General features: G+C 41.2%; 1 protein-coding gene across 1 annotated transcript in view; it reads left to right on the top strand.

Annotated features, from left to right (window-relative positions):
- Positions 1–18,299, top strand: part of CCKBR (cholecystokinin B receptor) — a 248,525-nt gene extending 230,226 nt beyond the window's left edge. Inside the window, exons 4-5 of the mRNA XM_069203672.1 lie at positions 3,903–4,030; positions 14,651–18,299. Of these exons, the coding sequence (XP_069059773.1) occupies positions 3,903–4,030; positions 14,651–15,174 (652 nt within the window). The 3' untranslated portion in view covers positions 15,175–18,299. The remainder of the gene's footprint in view (positions 1–3,902; positions 4,031–14,650) is intronic.
- The last annotated feature ends 3,335 nt before the right edge of the window (positions 18,300–21,634 follow it).

Here is a 21,634-nt window from a genome sequence, read left to right as displayed (position 1 = left end):
TTTTGTATTTAGTTTCGGTGGGTGGTAGGTGTTTAGGGGCAGGGTGGAGGGTTGGTGTAATTTTGTATTTAGGGATGGGGGTCAGTGTAATTTTGTTTTTAGGGGCGGGTAATTTTGTATTTAGGGGCAGGGGTGGTGAGTCGGGTAATTTTGTATTTAGGGCGGGTGGGTGGGTCGGGTTTTTAGGGGAGGGTGTGGGGGTCAGGGTAATTTTGTTTTTAGGGGTAGGGGTGAGGGGTTTGGGGTAGGATGCGGTCAGGTAAGTGGGCTGGGAGAGGAATGGGGTAGTTTCTAGGGGTCGGGGAGGTTGGGTTATTATCTTTTTTAAGGGGCAAGGGTTGGGTCAGGGTAGTTTTGTTTTTAGGGCGGGGTCAGGGTGATTTTCTTTTTGGGGGTGGGGGTTGGGGTAATTTTGTATTTAGTCCGGGTGGGTGGTAGGTTTTTAGGGGTGGGGTGGTTGGGGGTCAGTGTAATTTTGTTTTTAGGGGCGGGGTAATTTTGTATTTAGGGGCAGTGAGTCTGGGTAATTTTGTATTTAGGGCGGGTGGGGGGGTCAGGTTTTTAGGGGAGGGCGTGGGGGGTCAGGGTAATTTTGTTTTTAGGGCTAGTGGTGTGGGTTTTGGGGTAGAATGCGGTCAGGTAAGTGGGCTGGGAGAGGATTGGGGTAGTTTTTAGTGGTCGGGTTATTTTATTTTAAGGGGCATGGTCGGAATAATGTGGTTTCTAGGGCAGAGTGGGGGGGAGTCAGAGTAATTTTATATTTAGGGCAGGTATTTAGGGGTGGGGTAATTTTGTATTTAGGGCTGGTGGGGGGCCCATTTTTAGGGTCGAGGTGTGGGCTCTGGGTAATTTTGTTTTTAGGGGAAGGGGTGGAGGGGTCGGGGTAGGATGCTGGATTGGGGGTCGTTTTTAGGGGTGGGGTAGTTTTTAGGTGTGGGGGTGGTTGGGTTATTTTTTTTAAGAGGCTGGGGTCTGGGTAGTTTTGTTTTTAGGGTGGGGTGGAGGGTCGGGGTACTATAGTTTTTAGGGTGGGGTGGGGCTTGGGGTAATTTTGTTTTTAGGGGCAGGGTGGGGGTCAGGGTAATTTTGTATTTAGGGCAAGTTTTTAGGGGCAAGGTGGGGGGTTTGGGTAATTTTGTTTTTAGGGGTGGCGTTGTTTTATTTTTGGGGGTGAGGTTGGTTGTTTTTAGAGCGGGTCAGGGTTGGGGTAGGTGTTAGGATTCAGGGTGGGTGGGGAGTGTCGGGGTACTTTTTTGTGGGTGGGGGTCAGGGTAGTTTTATTTTATGGGGTGGTGGGGTTGGGGTAGTTGTGTTTTTACGGTGGGTGGGGGGTTGGGGTAGTTGTTTTTATAGGGCAGGTTGGGGGGTGGCATGCAAAAACCACACATGCCGTTCCACATGCCTTTACTAGGCTTGCTTTTACAACGAAAAATCGTTGTAGAGGCATGCGTGGTAAAGGCATTCGTGGAAACAATGCGGTCGTTGTTCCGACCACGTTGTTCAGGCATGCGTGGTTGGCGCATACATTGTTCCATCATACATCCTGTTTTTTTAAGTATGTCGCTTGCCAGTTTATACTGACATCTGACTTATGAGGGAGGCTGAATGCTTGATGTAACCTCATGTAATGAAACCAACCATGATGCCTCAGCTGGGCTCAAATTTTGCAATGCAATCTAATCATGTTAGGCAAAAGTAACGAGCCATTCACTTTCATTGCATTTTTGCACCTTGCTACCTGTGTGGTGACGATACAAGATGACAAACTTCATTAACATTAAAACTCCATGTGTGTGTCCTCTTTCTTATTCCTTATGTCCTGATGAAGACTCCATTTTGAGAACCGAAACATAAGAATGCTCACTCTGTGCAACACCAGATATCCAAACGGATGCTAAACATATATGTGTAATGGATGTTTTCTAGGGAAGAAATTTATTACATACATGAAATAGAATTTGGGGCACCAGTATTTTTTATTATACGTGGGATAAAGTGCACTCCTTAATTAGATCACCCATCATTTAACTAAAACATTTTCTATATCCTTTCTATGAATTAATGACAGTGAAAATAGGTTAAATGGAGGTTGATTCTTCAAACATACAGGGAGTGCAGAATTATTAGGCAAATGAGTATTTTGACCACATCATCCTCTTCATGCATGTTGTCTTACTCCAAGCTGTATAGGCTCGAAAGCCTACTACCAATTAAGCATATTAGGTGATGTGCATCTCTGTAATGAGAAGGGGTGTGGTCTAATGACATCAACACCCTATATCAGGTGAGCATAATTATTAGGCAACTTCCTTTCCTTTGGCAAAATGGGTCAAAAGAAGGACTTGACAGGCTCAGAAAAGTCAAAAATAGAGAGATATCTTGCAGAGGGATGCAGCACTCTTAAAATTGCAAAGCTTCTGAAGCGTGATCATCGAACAATCAAGCGTTTCATTCAAAATAGTCAACAGGGTCGCAAGAAGCGTGTGGAAAAACCAAGGCGCAAAATAACTGCCCATGAACTGAGAAAAGTCAAGCGTGCAGCTGCCACGATGCCACTTGCCACCAGTTTGGCCATATTTCAGAGCTGCAACATCACTGGAGTGCCCAAAAGCACAAGGTGTGCAATACTCAGAGACATGGCCAAGGTAAGAAAGGCTGAAAGACGACCACCACTGAACAAGACACACAAGCTGAAACATCAAGACTGGGCCAAGAAATATCTCAAGACTGATTTTTCTAAGGTTTTATGGACTGTTGAAATGAGAGTGAGTCTTGATGGGCCAGATGGATGGGCCCGTGGCTGGATTGGTAAAGGGCAGAGAGCTCCAGTCCGACTCAGATGCCAGCAAGGTGGAGGTGGAGTACTGGTTTGGGCTGGTATCATCAAAGATGAGCTTGTGGGGCCTTTTCGGGTTGAGGATGGAGTCAAGCTCAACTCCCAGTCCTACTGCCAGTTCCTGGAAGACACCTTCTTCAAGCAGTGGTACAGGAAGAAGTCTGCATCCTTCAAGAAAAACATGATTTTCATGCAGGACAATGCTCCATCACACGCGTCCAAGTACTCCACAGCGTGGCTGGCAAGAAAGGGTATAAAAGAAGGAAATCTAATGACATGGCCTCCTTGTTCACCTGATCTGAACCCCATTGAGAACCTGTGGTCCATCATCAAATGTGAGATTTACAAGGAGGGAAAACAGTACACCTCTCTGAACAGTGTCTGGGAGGCTGTGGTTGCTGCTGCATGCAATGTTGATGGTGAACAGATCAAAACACTGACAGAATCCATGGATGGCAGGCTTTTGAGTGTCCTTGCAAAGAAAGGTGGCTATATTGGTCACTGATTTGTTTTTGTTTTGTTTTTGAATGTCAGAAATGTATATTTGTGAATGTTGAGATGTTATATTGGTTTCACTGGTAATAATAAATAATTGAAATGGGTATATATTTGTTTTTTGTTAAGTTGCCTAATAATTATGCACAGTAATAGTCACCTGCACACACAGATATCCCCCTAACATAGCTAAAACTAAAAACAAACTAAAAACTACTTCCAAAAATATTCAGCTTAGATATTTATGAGTTTTTTGGGTTCATTGAGAACATGGTTGTTGTTCAATAATATAATTAATCCTCAAAAATACAACTTGCCTAATAATTCTGCACTCCCTGTATAAAAGAAGGGCAGAAAACAAGTTAAAACATTTTTGTAAAATGAAAATCAGAAGTAATCCAGTGATCATTTGTTCTATTTGTATTTCTGTTTCTCATTGATTGAGCTGTGTCAGTGGTGTGCGCCCTACTTAGAACTTCCCATTGAGATACTTGGTTGTGTCAATGGATCCTCTCACTTTTTTTGTCTGTGGTGCTCACCGAGTCACTCTTGTTTGTCTCTCTGCTCACAGGTACGTGTTCCTTCTCACCATCCTCTTCTTCATTCCTGGAGTCGTGATGATCATTGCCTATGGACTCATCTCCCGTGAGCTCTACCGAGGGATCCAGTTTGAGATGGACATGAAGAAAGAGGCCAAAGGTCAATATTTTATCACTATAGCAGAGATGCTAGCGGTGTGAGATCACTGGGCAATGGGCACAGGATGCAGGGACTAGGGCATTTGTCTCTCTCCAACATTCACATATAGAACTGGACCAGTTGACCAACATCATAGAAAAGTCCAGGCAGGCTTTTAAGATCTCCACAGTCAAAACGTATCAGGAAATGTCATATATTGTGAATTTCTCTGGGCATTATTTGCATGTTTATTGGTCATTCTGAAAACCTGACTCGACTGTTAAGTGGCTTGTCAACACCAGCCCTACTCCAAATTGGGGGGAAAATGCACCATGTGCCGATGTGTGCAGAACACAATAAATTCTGAGCTCGGTGCCGCATCTCAGTAAGTCACTCGAACACGTGTAACAAAAAAAAAAAAAAAGACATTAGTTGTTCATAGCCCAAGTGCTCGATGCACAGCCAAAATCCATGGTTCTAAACAGATATACTAAAACGTCTTTCATGTCTATAAAATGAAAAACCATATCATTTTTGTATACAATGCTTCAATTACATCATTTTGGGTGCAAACATTGCTACAAATTATGCAAAAAAATGGAGGCACAATATAGTCCAGAATATTGAAGCACACTATAGTCCAAATTTGAATCAAAGGGCCATATGTACTAAAGCTTTTTCCGGTAGACACAGAATGGGTAAAATCCTTTGATACATCTGACCCAAAATGCGCAGCTGAGTTTAGTTTTATCTCTCTACCAAACCCCTAGTTTTAGAGTTCACGTTTTCTTCATAAGGCACGCCCACTTCTGTTGAGCAGCAAAATGTTTCTTCAATTTCAATAGAATTGTATTCTTGAATTACAACAAATCTAATTTGTATTGCCGGAACAAAACTCAACCCCCTAATTGAAAACAAGAATTTCTAATTTGGAGGAACCCAAATATGGTGAATTGACTACTAGGAATCAATTGTTTGCGGTTATCACTTCCTGTTATTGTTCGATCGTGTTTCCGCCCGACTCTTCGCCCTCTTTCTGTCTTACATTTTCTGGGTTTTGTTGCAACAAAGTCCTGGATCTTCTTCCGTCCACCACTGCTGACTTTCAGCGGGTGGTGCCAGGTGAGAGCCACCTGGCACTCGTTTTTGGGGACAGGCACGTTCTTTGAAACAGAGCAAAATAGAGAAAAATATAAAAGTGGAAAGACAGAGAAAGAAGGAAAGACAGTGACAAAGGGAGGAAGCAGGGCTAAAAAAGTACCTGTATGCGTGAGCTAATGGGACATGGAGTGCCAGGGGGTGGATGCAAGAGGCATGAAGTGGAATTAAGACTACGTAGCCTCGGTATTCAGCACCTCAACCTTTGATAGTGCCGGCAGAGGACTTCTGAGCAAAACATTGGGGCATATTTATACTTTTTGGTGCAAAACTGCACTAACGCAGTTTTGCATCAAAAAATTTTGCACCGCCTTGCACCACTCCTGAGCGTCAGCCGGGCACCATATTTATGGAATGGTGCAAGCCGGCACAAAGGGTGGGCTAGCGTTAAAAAAAAAGACATTAGCCAGGTGGGGGTGGAGGTATGGGAGAAGGGGTTTTTGCACCAAAAGATTACGGTAGGCAGGTTAGAGTAAACAAAAATGACTAACCAGCCTAGCGTCATTTTCTGACGCAAAACCATCCATACCACATGATCCCTGTCTTAGAAAAGACAGGAGTCATGCCCACCACCCTAATGGCCAGCACAGGGGACAAGTGTCCCCTGGGCATGGCCATTGCACCCAGTGCCATGTAGGTAGGCCCATTTCTGGACCTCCAATGACACTTTAAAAAATAAAATACTTACCTGTACTTATCTGGGATGGGGTCCCCCATCCTTCGCTGTCCCTCTGGTGTGGGTGTCCCTGGGGAGGGCACCTGTAGGCCTATTCCATGGTGTTCCACCATGGGAATAGGCCCACAGGTCCCCTAACGCCTGCCCTGACCAGGCGTTACATAATGATGCAAAGCAAGCTTTTCATCATTATTTGACCCCTCCTCCCCGTGTGATTTTAGCACAGGGGGATAAATATGGAGCTAAGGCTATAGAGTCATTTTTTGCACAGGAACACCTACCTTGCATTTCATTGACACAAGGCAGGTTTCCACGTCCAAAAAATGACTTTAACTACATAACTTTGGTGCTAGACGGCTCCAGCGCCAAAGTATAAATATGGAGTTAGTTTTGCACCAAATTTGCGTTAATAAAATGACACAAATTCGGCGCAAAACAAGTATAAATGTGCCCCTATGTGCCTTCCCACATAGGCTTTTAAAAATTACACACTGCACTGCTCCCCACCCCTCCCAGCGCGGACCCACTTGTATCACTTTGATGTGTTTCTCAAATGGCCTGAATTATTTGAATCACACTGAGTCTGATTTACAAGGAAGAGAAAGTGAAAAAGCACTTCTGTAGTATTATTTTACATTTGAATTTGGAAATACAGAAATATTAAATTGAACTATTCAGGTAGAGCAGATTGGAAGAACTGGGCCCTTTTTAGAATGTTACTAATATTGAGTGGGATATTTGAGGGCCAATTCACAAAGGCATGTAAAAGTATGCAAAAGAGTACTCTAATAGTCCTACTTTCTATACACACACATGCATACACGCTAAATGAAGAACTCTTTTCCAAGAATCGTACGGCATATCACTAGCGTGGCATATCACTAGCGTGGCATATCACTAGCGTGGCATTTCACTAGCGTAAATCTGTAGCCTTGCCCCAAATATATTCATTAGGTCTTAGGACAAAGGTATAGATTCAATTCATTTCACAATTTGTAATGTCACAAGGAAACGTGCCAATGCGTGAATGATTACTATACAAAAGTTAAGTGCCATGTAATATTTTGCTTTCTTGTTTTAACACAAGGAGACGAACATGGTTGAGCCTTGCAAGCGAAAGAGTGATGTAGAAACCACCCTGAGTAACACACATAGAATACCTATAGATATAAAATAGAATACAAAAAGGGATGCAAAAACAACCCTGAATAACACGTATAGAATACATATAGGTATAGAATATAGAAAACTATAAAAGATGTAGAGACAACCCCAAATAATACCTATAGGTACTGAATACCTATAGAGTACAATGCATGCTAAGTTACTGAAGTAACATATTGCCATAGACACCCTGTATCTGCTCATATCTCAGTTGGATATATCTAGGAATTGTTGCGGGGTATTGCCAGCCCCTTCACAATTGCCCTGACTATCTGCAATAACTTGCCTTAAAGAATATGTGGATAAATTAAACTTTTGCAAAAACTGAGGATCATAAAAAACATGCATTTCACCTTAGTGCGTTCATTTAAAAGCAGGTATTACCTCCTTTTTTGCCCACGGAACTGGGTGAGCCCATAGATCTTGGTTTCCTGGCTTGTCTCTACCAAGATGCCTTGTTTCCTGCATTGATGAGATTTTCAACAGCCCCATCCACCACGATTCCCAATATTTGCTTGTACCTCTGTATAGCTTCTGTTTTCCGGAAACCTTGCACGAGTTCCCAAGCTTGTGTTCTCATTCGTTGTATATCAGATCCTGTACTAATTTCTTGTGGTACCTCATTTAGGGTTTTCATCATGAACAGCGGTTTTTGTTACTAAAACATATCCTGTGTACCCCTGATTTCGGTTCTGCATTTGACCACTGTGTCCAATATTGTGTTCTCACACCAATACATCTGCTTGTATGCCAGGATCTCAAGGACAAAAATACTGGCCCCCAAAACACTGTGACTAATATATCAACTAAAAGTATAACATGAATCTTAGTGTATATAGTTAAGAAAGAAACCTGTTGGAAGTGCAGGTATGATTACAAGAGAAACCTAAAAAAATGATATTCATCATTTATGGTTCAGTAAACTAACCATAGCTGGTGTCCTCCTCATGCACTACTTATATCATCACACATTACATCATTTATGACGGTAAATGATATCATTGGTGGCATCACCCAATGGTACCAATACTTTGCTTATTTCGCCGTATGATAACTTTTAAGTAGATGATTCTTACCAATCATCTCACTTAAACTACTCTTATAAATAATAATACACTAGATACAGAACTGTTAATTCTCTTCATTTGTCTATGAATACACCATGTAATAATGCTGTACCCACAGCTATAAAAGCATAACTCATCTTTGCACATTAACCCCCTACAATCTTATGAGAAGTGACATTTACTTTAAAACGCCTCAGCAAAACTGAGAGAGTTCACAACTAAGTACAACAACATAAATAGGGGCACACACTATCTCAGTAGCACACATGCACCATCACAACATTAAACAAACATCAGAGTATACCACTCAACTGCTGTAAGAAACATTCAGCATCCATACTACATCATACACCATAATTTAGAAACAATCAAAAGAAGTATAGACATTGCACTACAATTGTACAGCCACACATTCACCGATAAATACCCCCAAAAATACAGTGAATTAAACTACTGGAAGCAAGAACACATATATAAAATCAATCACTATCACCAAGTAACTTATACATAAGTAATCAGAAAAGTAGCTTCAGAACCCCATATTCCCATTCTAGTATATAAAAAGAGAAAGTTTAACATACAACTATGTAACTATTTTACACATATTCTAGTATCACTGGAGAAGTCTCACCATTATGTTGCAAAATAACAGTTTACAAATAAAAATCCATTCATTACTTCGAAATTATACTGTTACGAAAAGGATGCAAAACAACATATTATAAAAATAGTTTTACTCATAATAAATGTAATATAAACATTTAAATTTGTCATTCACATCTTTACAAAAATCAAACTAATGCCAACAGCAGAATCATTGATGATGGCAACAGTAATGCCATTTGTGGGGTCATTTAAGATGTCATCAGATGCCCTTTAACATGTCGTAAGTGATGTAACGTGTAGTCATATGCAATGCATTACAACAACACACGTTATGGTTAGTTTACTGAAACCTATCTGGCAAATATTAGTGTTTTTTTAGGATTCTGTTTAGTAATCTTAACTGCACTCTAACTGTTTTTGGTGAACTTCAGATGCTTTTTTTATTTTAAAAAAAAACAATGTTTAAAGAAACATTATAATTAGGTGTTGGAATGAGACACACATTAGGGTTACAAAACCCACAAACAAGAGAAATATGCCAGTCATAGGTTAATTTGAGCAATGTCAAATGGTGACAAATCAATTTATAAATTGCACCCTCATCATGTACTGCTTATAACATCACACATTACATAATTCATGACATTGCTCAAGTTACTAAATAGCCAAACCTCGCCTCACTTTTTTAATTTGCTGGTTTAATGCCTGCGTTAACATCTCAATTAGTTTAATCTGCTCCTCAGGAAATGCTTTAAATTCAACATCTCTTTTTCCAACAAAATGACATTCCAGAGTGTTTCACTTTTGTCTTGAATACAAATTCATAGCACTCTAGTTGCTTATTAGAACTCAGTGGTGATGCTACAGTTGATTACTAGGGATTTAACTGACTTACTGCGCTGGTGTTGGAAGTACATGTTTCACTCTGTAGAGCAGAATATTTTCCGGAAATGCTTGAGGAAGATATTTGAGAACTCATGAAAAAAGTGTCCCCATTTTAGCTTTCTAGAGCACCAACCATAATTTCTAAGACAAACAGAACCCCCTCATTTTCAGTGTTTACTTTAGTCCCTTCTGTAAGAAATGCTTTTAATTTTACAGTTTTGACTCCATCAAGATGGCGCTCAAGTATGCCCCACTAGTGCCATGAATACAGAATGTTAGTGCTCTAGTTGCTCATTAGAACTCTGTAATAAAACTACAGTTGATCACTAGGCAGTTTACCGAAAGACTGGTGCTGATGTTTCAGTCTGCATGTCAGAATGCTTTACTGACATGGTTGAGGAAGGTATTTAAGAACCCACAGAAAATGTGTCTTCATTGGAGCATTGACCATAATCTATATGGCAAAAGGAAACCCCTCATTTGTTACTTTACTGCAGTCTCCTCTGTAAAAAATTATTTGGACTCTGTAGCTGTAATTCTATCAATTCGGCTTCAGGTTTTGACATAAATAAAGAATGTTAGCACTTGAGTTGCTCATCAGAGCACTGACGGAGGCTGCAGTAAAACACTGGGAATCAAACGGCAGGCTGCTGGTGGAAGTACGTTTTACTCAGAATATCAGACTTTATTCTCACCTGGCTAAGGAAGATAGTGTGAACGTATAGAAAACATGCTCTCATTTTAGCTTCTGAAGCACCTTCCATAACCTCCATGAGAAAATCACAAGAGAAAACAGTTTCTCCCAAACATGGTTTATCAAGTCCCGGCAGAGGATCAGCATTAAAAACAAAGTTACAAATAGTAAACCTGTTACTGTAACCACTTTTGCTGTTGTTGATATTTGGGTCACAAAAGTTTTGCAGGTCAATGCAGAAATCTCCACATTTTGGTAGAATTTCAAGTAAATGGACTACTGCCTCAAATGGCTATTGTTCAAGTTTTGCAACTTTTGATTTATCCATCTTGGACTTAGCTACGGATTCTTACCAGAGTAGGTTTGGCAGCCCCCACCCATCATTTCCACTGGTTATTCATCATGTTTGTGACAGAATGCAATTCAAGCAGTACTTATATTGGCATCTTAACTTTGATGAACCCAACAGGGTCATCCTTCCTGGATCAACTGAGAGGGCACAGTGGCAGTGGACAGAGGATTTGAACAAGATAGTAGTACTGATGGAAAGTAGGACACTGAAGAGGGTGGAAGGAACTGTGAAAGGGAACAGGACAGAAGCAGTGGACAGGCATGGACCGTAGAGTAGACTGAGGGAGGATGAATACTGGAGTTGAATGGCAAGCATTACAGGATGTGGAACAGGCCTTTCTGGTATGGCTGGCCATTTCTAAAGAGTAAATAAAGCACAACATAGGAGTGGGGAGGGAGGTGTGTACAATGGTATTACTTTTGATGTTCCTTTGACTACCATGCTATCTGTTAGAAATAGGGTCTCTGATTGGCAGTCAGTTTGCACTTTGTCCAAGCAGGGACCCTCACTCTAGTCAGAGCAATGAAGATACACCCCCTTCTCTCTCCCCCAGCACCTTGGGACCCTCACGGGTGAATAGCCGCGCTCACCAAATCCCTGATCGATTGACTTAGATAACCCCCTTGGAAGCTTGGCACAAGCAGTCAGGCTTATCTCAAAGGCAAATTGTAAAGTATTTGTACTAACACACACAGTAATACAGTGAAAACACTACAAAATGGACACCACACCCGTTTAGAAAAATACACAATACTTATCTAACTCAAACAAGACTAAAACAACAAAAATCCAAAATACACAAGTCAAGATATGAATTTTTACAATAAAAAGAGTCTTCCTCCATGGAAAACAATGGAAACAAATTACCTGGTTTGCATCAAAAATAAAGCCACATGGGAGCACGTGTGTCGGAAATGTCAGCGATGCGCCAATTCCTTAATCGTAGGTGATGCCGTGCATTGTTTCTTCTACAGTCGGGTAGGCTATGCATCGTTTTTCTCTCCTGCAAGAGAGCGATGCTTCGATATTCGAATGGGGCACCTCGGATCCGGGCAGGTTCACAATGACTTTGACACCCAGCCATTATTCACGTGAAATCCGGCCGCACAGTGATGGAAAAACTGAGCTGTGAAGGGTTTACGTCATTTTCAGCAGCTGCAAGCAGGTGTTACGTCGCTTCGCCAGCCACGATGCAGGAGGTGTGTCAATTTCAGCCACGTGGTGGGTGACGATTTGTTTTTACAGCCATGTTGCAGGTGGTGCATCAACATTTTCCCTGCATGGCTTCCTGTGGGTGGAATTCAGTCCTTGTTCTACCAGCTTCAACTTTTAAGGGACTGGATAGGGCACCACTTGGCTCAGCAGAGAGTACTTGTGCTGGCAGAGGAAGTCTTTGATGGCCCGAGACTTCAAAATAGGAGGCAAACTCAGTCCAAGCCCTTAGAGAGTCTTCACAAGCAGGAATATACCACAACATCCAGTCTTTGTCCTCTTTCAGGCAGAAGCAGCAACTGTAGCCAACTCAGCAAAGCAGTCCCAGGAAAATGGGCAGTACTGCTCTTCCAGCTCTTCTCCTTTCCAGAGGTTCCTCTTGAGTCCAGAAGTAATCTGAAAATATGGGGTTTGGGGTCCACTGCTTGTACCCCTTTCTGCCTTTGAAGTAGGCAAACTTCAAAGGAAAGTCTCTGTTGTTGACAAGATCCTGCCTTGCTCAGGCCTGGCTCCAGACTCACACCAGGGGGTTGGAGACTGTATTGTGTGAGGGCAGGCACAGCCTATTCAGGTGTAAGTGACCACTCCTCCCTCCACTCTAGCCCAGATGGTTCATCAGGATATGCAGGCTACACCCCAGCTCCCTTTGAGTCCCAGTCTAGTGGAGATTCACAAACAGCCCAACTAGACATATAAAACACATTAGTGCGTGTACCACCTTTAACATACCCTTCCCATGGTGCTACAAAGGGCCTAACATAAGGGTGCCTTACATGTATAAAAAGGGAAGGTTTGGGCCTGGTGGGTAACCTTGCCAGTTCGAATTGGCAGTTTAAAAACTGCACACACAGACACTGCAGTGGCAGGTCTGAGCCATGTTTACAGGGCTACTCATGTGGGTGGCACAACCAGTGCTGCAGGCCCACTAGTAGCATTTGATTTACAGGCCCTGGGCACTTCTAGTGCACTTTACTGGGGACTTACTAGTAAATCAAATATGCCAATCAAGTAAAAGCCAGTTACACATACAACTTACACAGGGATCACTTACACTTTAGCACTGCTTAGCAGTGGTAAAGTGCCCAGAGTACCAAAAACAGCAAAACCAGAGTCCAGCACACAGCCAAAACATTGGAAGCAGAGGCAAAAAAGACAGGGGAGACCACGCCAAAGATGCCACGTCTAACACTATCCAACTGTCGTAAGAGCCACAGAGACCATACTGAGTTTTAGAATGCCCATAGCTAAATGTTCTGGAATCGGCGAAATAAGGACCAGCTAGTCATTCATACATTCGGCCTTATACACAAGATCAGTGTGGGCGTGCTATTGCTTAGATAATCTATAGAACTGTAGTACCCCCAAATTTTGTAGGGGGTTGGGAAGGTGCTAATCTCAAGAACTGAGGTAATGTGGCCCTAGAGACAAGATTCAAAACAACATCCTCAAAATACAGTCAATAAGAGATGACTGACTCAGAATTGGAGTTCGAGGTCATAAATGTGGAGAAAAACATGAAGGTTTATTAAAATTTAAAACTGCCCTACAGAAAATAGGAAAATGTAAATGCAGCAGCAATCATTCAAGAAACATAGAAATCAACTGGCACAAAGGCGGTCAGTTACAGAAAAAATGCAACAGTAAACAAAAATCTGGTAAATATGTACTAAGTCTCAAAAGTGCAGCAAATCATAAGAAAATCAGGCAGCATCTCCTGTAGCGACCCAAAATACCTGGAGCATCCCACATTTAAGGGTTTAGATAGTATTTTCAGCATAGGAAATCACGGAAACTGCTAAGTCACCATTGTGTGTGCATTATTACAGCAAATGGTATTTCTTATTTTTAAAACATCACATAACTCTACCATCTTAGAACTAACCCACTACATGAATATTGATCCGTCTATTCTGACAATGTCATCTGGAGCTGTCAGAACAAAGTAATTACATAAACAATGTAAAACAATTGTGAATGAAAGCAATACAGTGTGCTAGCAGGGATAGCCTTTGAAAGTGGCAAGTCTTCCTCCAGTGAGTGCTTCAAGAACAATATAGCTTACAAAATAAGTAGTGCACATCTTGCTGCTTGTGGTGTCAAGCGAGAAATATAAACACAGACTGAAAAATATGATACCGTAGCCATTTTAACAAAGACAGTGTCGAGGCCTATCTGAGGTCTAGTTTAATCTAAAACAGAAAAACAAAATAAAGCACATCATAATTATTTCTTTTTAATTGCAATAGCTCTATATTAATGCACTTGTGAATTGAAATCTAGAACTAATATTAATGCACATTGTAGTTGAACTGTGGAAAACTTCTACAGCAGTATGATTTGTCAAATGCACAGCTGAATGAAGATATCCTCACCTTGATTTTTAGCCCTTCCAGTTATTTTGCACTGTATCCCTCTTCTAATAAACACTGCTCCATTGCTTTATGGGTAGGTTCACTCTATATAAATCTACATACTTATACAATAATAGTCTGATTTCTTACTAGCAGCATCTGTTAACAGCCTTGTCATACTGCCTGACAGCATCTAACACAAGTCGGTGAGGAGACAATGTAAGATGATGGAGGAATCAAAAACTTTACTTTAGAAAAAGGCAAACACCAAAAAGAAAAAATCATTTAATAAACCGTAAGAGCCTACATGTATATTTAATATCTAAACAAAAGGTAGGAGCATGTGGAAAGAAAAGGTGATATACATCATGAAATCCATCCTTTGATTTCAGCACCCACCCAAAAGCATTAGGCAATAGTTATATAGTTAGTTATGATCATAGATTGTGATTGCTTGTTTTTCCTTCTTGTTGTAGCTCATAAAAATGGATTGACCACTACGACTCCCATGCCTTGCGATGAAGGCGACGGTTGCTACATCCAAATCACCAAGCGCCGCAACACAATGGAAATGTCCACCTTGACTCCGAGTGCTACTTCACAGCTTGACCGTGCACGCATTAACAACTCAGAGGCCAAGCTTATTGCCAAGAAGCGGGTGATACGCATGCTCATTGTCATCGTCGCCATGTTTTTCATCTGCTGGATGCCTGTCTTCGTGGCCAACACCTGGAAGGCCTTTGATGAGCCGTCTGCATTCAAGGCCCTCACCGGGGCACCCATCTCTTTCATTCACCTCCTCTCCTACACTTCAGCCTGTGTCAACCCACTTATATACTGTTTCATGAATAAGCGTTTTCGCAAGGCCTTTTTTGGCACTTTTGCCAACTGTGTTAAACCTTGCCGGCGTTTTCGTGACCCAGAGGAAGATGTAGCTGTCACAGGCGCCTCTCTATCTAAGTTCAGCTACACCACAGTCAGTAGCCTGGGACCAGCCTGACCACTGCCCGTCCATCTGTGGGACCAGGGAAGTTCAATCAAGAAGATGTGTGGGGACAAAGCACCTTAAGGACATCGAAAGATCAGAACAGGTTTTGTTGAGGCTTTTCAATGGAATATTGCTTTAGTTTATTTTATTGACTCATTTACTTCTTTTAAGGGAAATGCTGATTTCTCAATCTTCACCTAACCTAAGAAACCTTAAAGCCTTAAAGATCTAGGAAATTTGATTCACTGTAAAGCTCACATAAGTGAGAGCACCCAGTGTTTTTTTGATCTTCTGAACGGCTTTCCTTAATTTTAGAATATATTGCTTTTACAGCCTTTTTGCTGGTTATTGGAAGTTTGCACCAATATTGCTTCAAAGGTCTGGATGAGAAGACAACCAAGCAATGAAAGGGACAGTCTGCATAAAGGCTACATGGGCAGGTCCTTCTCTGGTTCCAGAACATTGTTTGGTTCAGGCAAGTGCAACCATGTGGGGAGCTGCAATATGTACAGAGGTGATTAGGAGAAAAACCAAGTTGACAATGAAAGCTCTTCTTGTTTTCCATGCAGTTGACTGGAAAAACAGTGAACAAGGCCCCCTATAAATATAGTTTCATACCTCAGCTTTCGTCAACCACTGCCTACGTTAACTGTACCGCACAAACAGGAAGTGAGAATTCTCTCATTTTCTGCAATCACGCAGCGCTCTGTCTCTGCTGGTAAAAGATCTTCTCCTGCATGGTTTAACTATGATGTTAATGTGATCATCTCTTCCTATTTTGCTTTATCACATTTATTTACACTTTTGTAATCATTCTTGTCCAAACACTGGTCTACGAGTCATGGTGGATGTCCTGTTTTAGATATTTTTGTAATTTGAACTTTCACACTATTTTAAGGAATTGTCTATAAATGTATCTTGTTTTAGTGGTAGAAACCATTTGTACATCCCTCATTGGGTAGCAGGGGCACCTCAATTTCAAAGATGTAGAATACCAGTGATAGTCTATGGGAAAAGTCAACAGTGACAACTCTTATCTTACAGTAACTTCATAACATCTGTCTGTGAAGGTCTGCTCAGAGACATAAGGTGCACAGATAACAGTAACATCCCTTATCACAAGTCACCTCAGCTGCTGGAAGTAGCTTGCTGTTCAGCACATATGAACTATAGCGCATGTCTGCCCAATATAAGCCCTCCAAGATTATATCTGCTCACTTTGCCTGAAACCCTGAGGAAAACAAACCGTAAGGTGCTGAACAATTTACCTAGAAAATACTTCCCATCAGTATTTTTCAAAGGACTACAGAAGTGTAAAACTTTGTTCCATGAGAATAACTCTAAATTCTAGAAAGATGTAACGATCCACCTTGGACAATTAAGGCTGCACTGTTCTACCTGACCACCCAGGCTGAGAGAGTCATCAACTTTACTCTGGCAAGTCACCAATGCACTACGTCTTCAGGTTAAGCTGCCTACTCTTCTAGACACATTGGTTATTTCTCAAGGTAAATATTCCATTGATTATATGCCAACCTCTTGCATACTGACATCACACTTGAGGATTTAAGGACATTTACTGCCTTTAATATATTGTACGAGAAGACTTTTACGTAATACTAAATTACAATTCCTGAAGACTTGAAAATTTGAAGAAACACCTGCTGCCTCCTAAAAACAGTCCAATGAATTTGCCTGCATCACTGGAGCATTTGTCTTTCTTAATGTACATACATGTTTAATATATTGGTATTTATTAATGGATTCATTTGGATAAGTATAGACATATCCAAAATTGATCAGCTGGTTCTAAATCCCGAATTGCTTGTGACTTTAGGCAAACCTTTTGACATTGGTAACACCAATAACAAATACAGAGATTGCCATTTTTGTTAGAGATTGTGGTGGGTAGGAGCAAGTAGTGATAAGCTGTGATATGTGCTGGACCAAGCCTCAATTGCTACTGACAGAGATGCATGAAAACAGATTGATCAGCTCTAAACCAACAGCACCCAGAAGGCGTTGCACTGCAGGTCGCGTTTTGGTGATTAATTTCATGTGCTTGTATAGATGTACACTGTACTGTGCTTGTCAGTCATGTCTGTGAATTGAAACCACAGTTTCCTGGGAAAAACACATGGGCTTTGAAGATTCCATAATGAAAAGGTCACAGCAATGTGAATTCTGCTTGGCCAGTGGTTAAGAAGGCTGTCTTGTCGTCCTCACCTCAGTGACTGCTATGACCATATAGTCATCCACATATTCTAAATGCTAAATGTCGTGGACATTCAACCAGGAAACAACATTTTCCCCTCTCAAGTTAAGGGTTTTCTGTCAATCATTTTCTCCAACATTGATGCTTATCTGTCTGCCATGTTGAGACTCCAGCTACTAATTCTTGTGACATTTAAATGCTGATATTATTTGCGGTGTGACTGTTCCTCAGTTGATACTGTGGCCCTTGTACACTGTATTTTTTGTATTTTGTATTGCCGGCTGTGTATTTACTGTTTATAGTGTGAAAAATTCTACTGTGTTCAGACCGAATCCGCTCTCTTGGTAATGTTTGGGTTGCTGGTATGGTCAATCTTGTGAATGGATGAGAGTGGGATCAGATATTCTACCTGGACTGAAGGAGGAATTCACAGAGGGTGTGGAGAAGGAAGAGCGGGGGGTGGGTGTAGCCTCTACCAAAGTTGTGTCATAGTGGTAACATAGGGCATACTTTTCCAATTGTATTAATTGCAATCATAAGTGAAACTGTATATGCTGGCAGATACTGTAAAAAGTGCTAGCACAGTATCAAGTGTGTAGCAACACACTCAAGAACTGACTGTGTATGGTAGTCTGCAAGAACCTGCCCACATTTCCCATTATAGAAAGCAAAATGCATCACAGCTCCCCGTTCTAGAAGACAATATAGCACACATCAACATCTGGAGTAGTTACAAACTAATGAAATGAAGGGCAGCCACAAGCTGGAATAGATGAGCAATTATATTCAGAAATATTGTGAGCTGTAATTATGTTTTCCATGTTCATTGTTTTTTATGTAAAACACAACGATATTGTTGTGGTCATTGTTCATATCTTCCCAATTAAATGTGGCAGCATAGAGCACAATGTGCTAACGTTTTAGCCTCTGAAGCACCTCCATAACTTCTACGAGAAAATCATGAGAAAACTGTTTTCTCCCAGACATGGCTCATCAAATCCCAGCAGAGGATCGCCAATTTTCAGAGGGTAAAATCACCTGAAAACTCACCAGAATTCTGAAAATACCCCCAACAAATAATTTACATCAGGACTAAAATCTGATATCACCCTTTACATGCGCTATGTTTAGTGACCCTCACAATTTGGAATTCATTAGAATATATTTCAGTGGGGATCCTCTTCAGGAGTCCTTTTTGCAAACTAGTAATAAACACTTGAAGCATAGTTAGTGTAGAATCCTCCACAACCTGGGTACCCGACAATAACTATGCCACACATGGAGCTTGGTATTACACATCTTTATTCGTCTGCATGTAACTGTACGCTCAACATTATAAACCAGCCTTCATTGCACGTCACTATAGCTCTCTGGAGTACTTCAGGAGCCAAAAGGGTTCCTTCATTTCCAACCTGCAAGGTACTAGTTAGTATCCATGAAACCTTGCAAGAGCAGCATTGCTCTTCCAGTGGGGCAAAAGAATGTGGACCTGAAGGGTCAAAGAGCATTTAGAGTGTTCTGCCAACCATCGTGGAGATTGAAAACATGGGTTGAAGGAGATGTTCTGGGAATCATATGGTTTGATATTTGCCAAAGTGAATGAAAGTTCGGTGGAGCATTTCTGCATAAAGTTAATATTTTTGAACTGGCACCTCCGAGTTTGGTTTAGGAAGCGTTTTGTGTGTTAGGTTTTACTTGATCATGCCAGTCGACTTATCAAATTTGCATGGGCACTGTGGAGGTGAGATGTGTTTTCTTGTTACGCTTTTTATGGAAGCTTTTGCAGGAGCCTACTGTAATGGCCTTCAGTGCACTTTTTAGACATTCCAAACCTGGATCAGTGAAAAGATGCTTTAGTCAATTAGGTAAAGAGAAGGTTTTGAATTTAAATTGTTTTCCTGAAGAGATGTGGCTGAGGACACTGGGATTCTGGCAAAGGTCATCAAAGCTGTAGTCTACGGCGTGGGCTGCTTTGGAGCTTCGGAAGCTAAAACACAAGCGTGTGAGCCCTTTCTTTAGTGACATCATTTGTGTAGGTCAGATATGCATCTATTGTGGCTCTGTGTTGACGTGCATCCCTTGTTGGATTGCTCAAAATACAGAAACCACAAATACGCATTCAGATCACGCCCAGACTTCTTCACTATCATTCAATGTGCAAGGACCAACACTGTCCACCTGTCACCTTTCCAATAATAACTGCTTGTAGTGGCTCAGATGGTTGTGAATGGAGTATGCAGGAAGGAACATAGTTCACATTAAAGCAATGCTGTTGCAAAAAGTGAGAATCCATCATTGTAGCTACTGGTGTGCACAGTGCGTCTTTACTCCTACCTCCCCCAGTGGAGTGAAATGGCACTAACACGTGAGTTGCGATTGCAAACACTGATATCACAGCCCGCAACATCCAGATATGCCTGGCAACATCTTTTTAGAATCCACACAAAATCGTTGAATGTGAAAAATGTACATGTCAGAACTAAGTACGCCTTTCAGCTTATGAAAAGGTGCATTAGAAAAACTAGCAAACGTTTGTTTTGACAAATGCACAACTGATACAGCATGAGTTGACATATGCACAACTGAGTGATATCACCCTCGACTTTTAGCCCTTCCAGTTCTTCGGCATCGCACCCCTTCATGCTGTACAGCGTTTCATTTGTTCACTCTATGCAAATCCACATATGTATACAATAATGCCTTTGATTTCTCACTAGCAGCATCTGTTAACAGCCCTGTCAATAGTGAATCTTCATATTACCTGACAGCATCTAATACATATCGGTGGGAACATAATGTGAGATAATCAGGAAGGAAATCAAAAACGTAACTTTAGTTTACAAAAAGGCAAACTCGAAACGAAAAAATTATTTTATAAATGTAAGAGCCTACATTCCTATTTAATATCTAAAGAAAAGTTAGGAGCATGAGGGGAGAAAAAGCGAGCTACAGCGTCAAATTTAGCGTTTTCGTTCAGCACCCACCCAAAAGCATGAAGCAAGAGTTATAAAGTTAGTTATACTCATAGATTGTGATCGCATGTTTCTCCTTTTTGTTGTAGCTCATAAAAATAGATTGATCTCTACGACTCCCATGCACTGCGATGAAGGCGACGGCTGCCACGTCCAAATCACCAAGCGCGACACCGCCATGGAAATGTCCACCTTGGCTCTGAGGGGGGCCTCTCTGTTGGACCGTGCACACTTTAACAACCCAGAGGCCAAGCTTATTGCCAGGAAGCGGTTGATTTGCATGCTCATTCTCATCTTTGCCATGTTCTTCATCTGCTGGATGCCTCTCTTCGTGGCCAACACCTGGAAGGCCTTTGATGAGCCATCTGCATTCAAGGCCCTCACCGGGGCCCCCATCTCTTTCATTCACCTCCTCTCCTACACCTCAGCCTGTGTCAACCCACTTATATACTGTTTGATGAACAAGTGCATTCGCAAGGTTGTACTACTGAATATTGAGCCTAAGAGTAACAAGATTCAAAAATACTGTGGACAGAATATCGAGTGATCAAGTGTTGAAAGCTAAGTGCTTGTAGAAAGCATAGATTTTCTATTTCTGACTTCACGTTTACGTACCTTGAAGATATATATGTGTGTGTGTGTGTGTATATATATATATATATATATATATATATATATATATATATATATATATATACACACACACACACAAACACATGTATATATACATAAATATATGGTCAAGGCACCTACATGTGGAGATAAGTATATAAAATCTATACTCATTTACCTTTCAATATTTTGGATTTGATATTTTGTCTGCAAAATTTGTGTGCTTCGATATTCTGGCTTCGGTATTTGGGGGAACACTCTTTTGCAAGGCATTTCTTGGCACCTTTTCCAGCTTTGTTAAGCCATGTCGTGGTTTTCCAAAGACAGAAAGATGCACCTGTCACAGGGGCCTCGGCTCGCTCCCTAAGTTCAACTACACTAGTCAGTAGTCTTAGATTGGCTTGATCACTGCCCATGCATCTGTGAGACCAGGAACGCTCCTTTAGAAAGAAGATGAGTGAGATCACAAAATATCTATAGGAACATCAGAAGATTAGAATAGGTTTCAGAGGATTTGTAATTTAATATTGATTTAATTTAAAAGTATTGACTCATTTAAATTTTTTAAGAAAATGCTGACTGCTTAACCTTCAATTAACCTAAGTAACCTTAAAGCCTTACTTGAGAGCACCCTGTGCTTTTTAGCCTCCCTTCGGAACTGCTGCCCTTAATT

Source organism: Pleurodeles waltl, chromosome 8 (assembly GCF_031143425.1).
Source record: "Pleurodeles waltl isolate 20211129_DDA chromosome 8, aPleWal1.hap1.20221129, whole genome shotgun sequence".
NCBI lineage: Eukaryota > Metazoa > Chordata > Amphibia > Caudata > Salamandridae > Pleurodeles > Pleurodeles waltl.
This window is presented reverse-complemented; position numbering and strand designations above follow the sequence as displayed.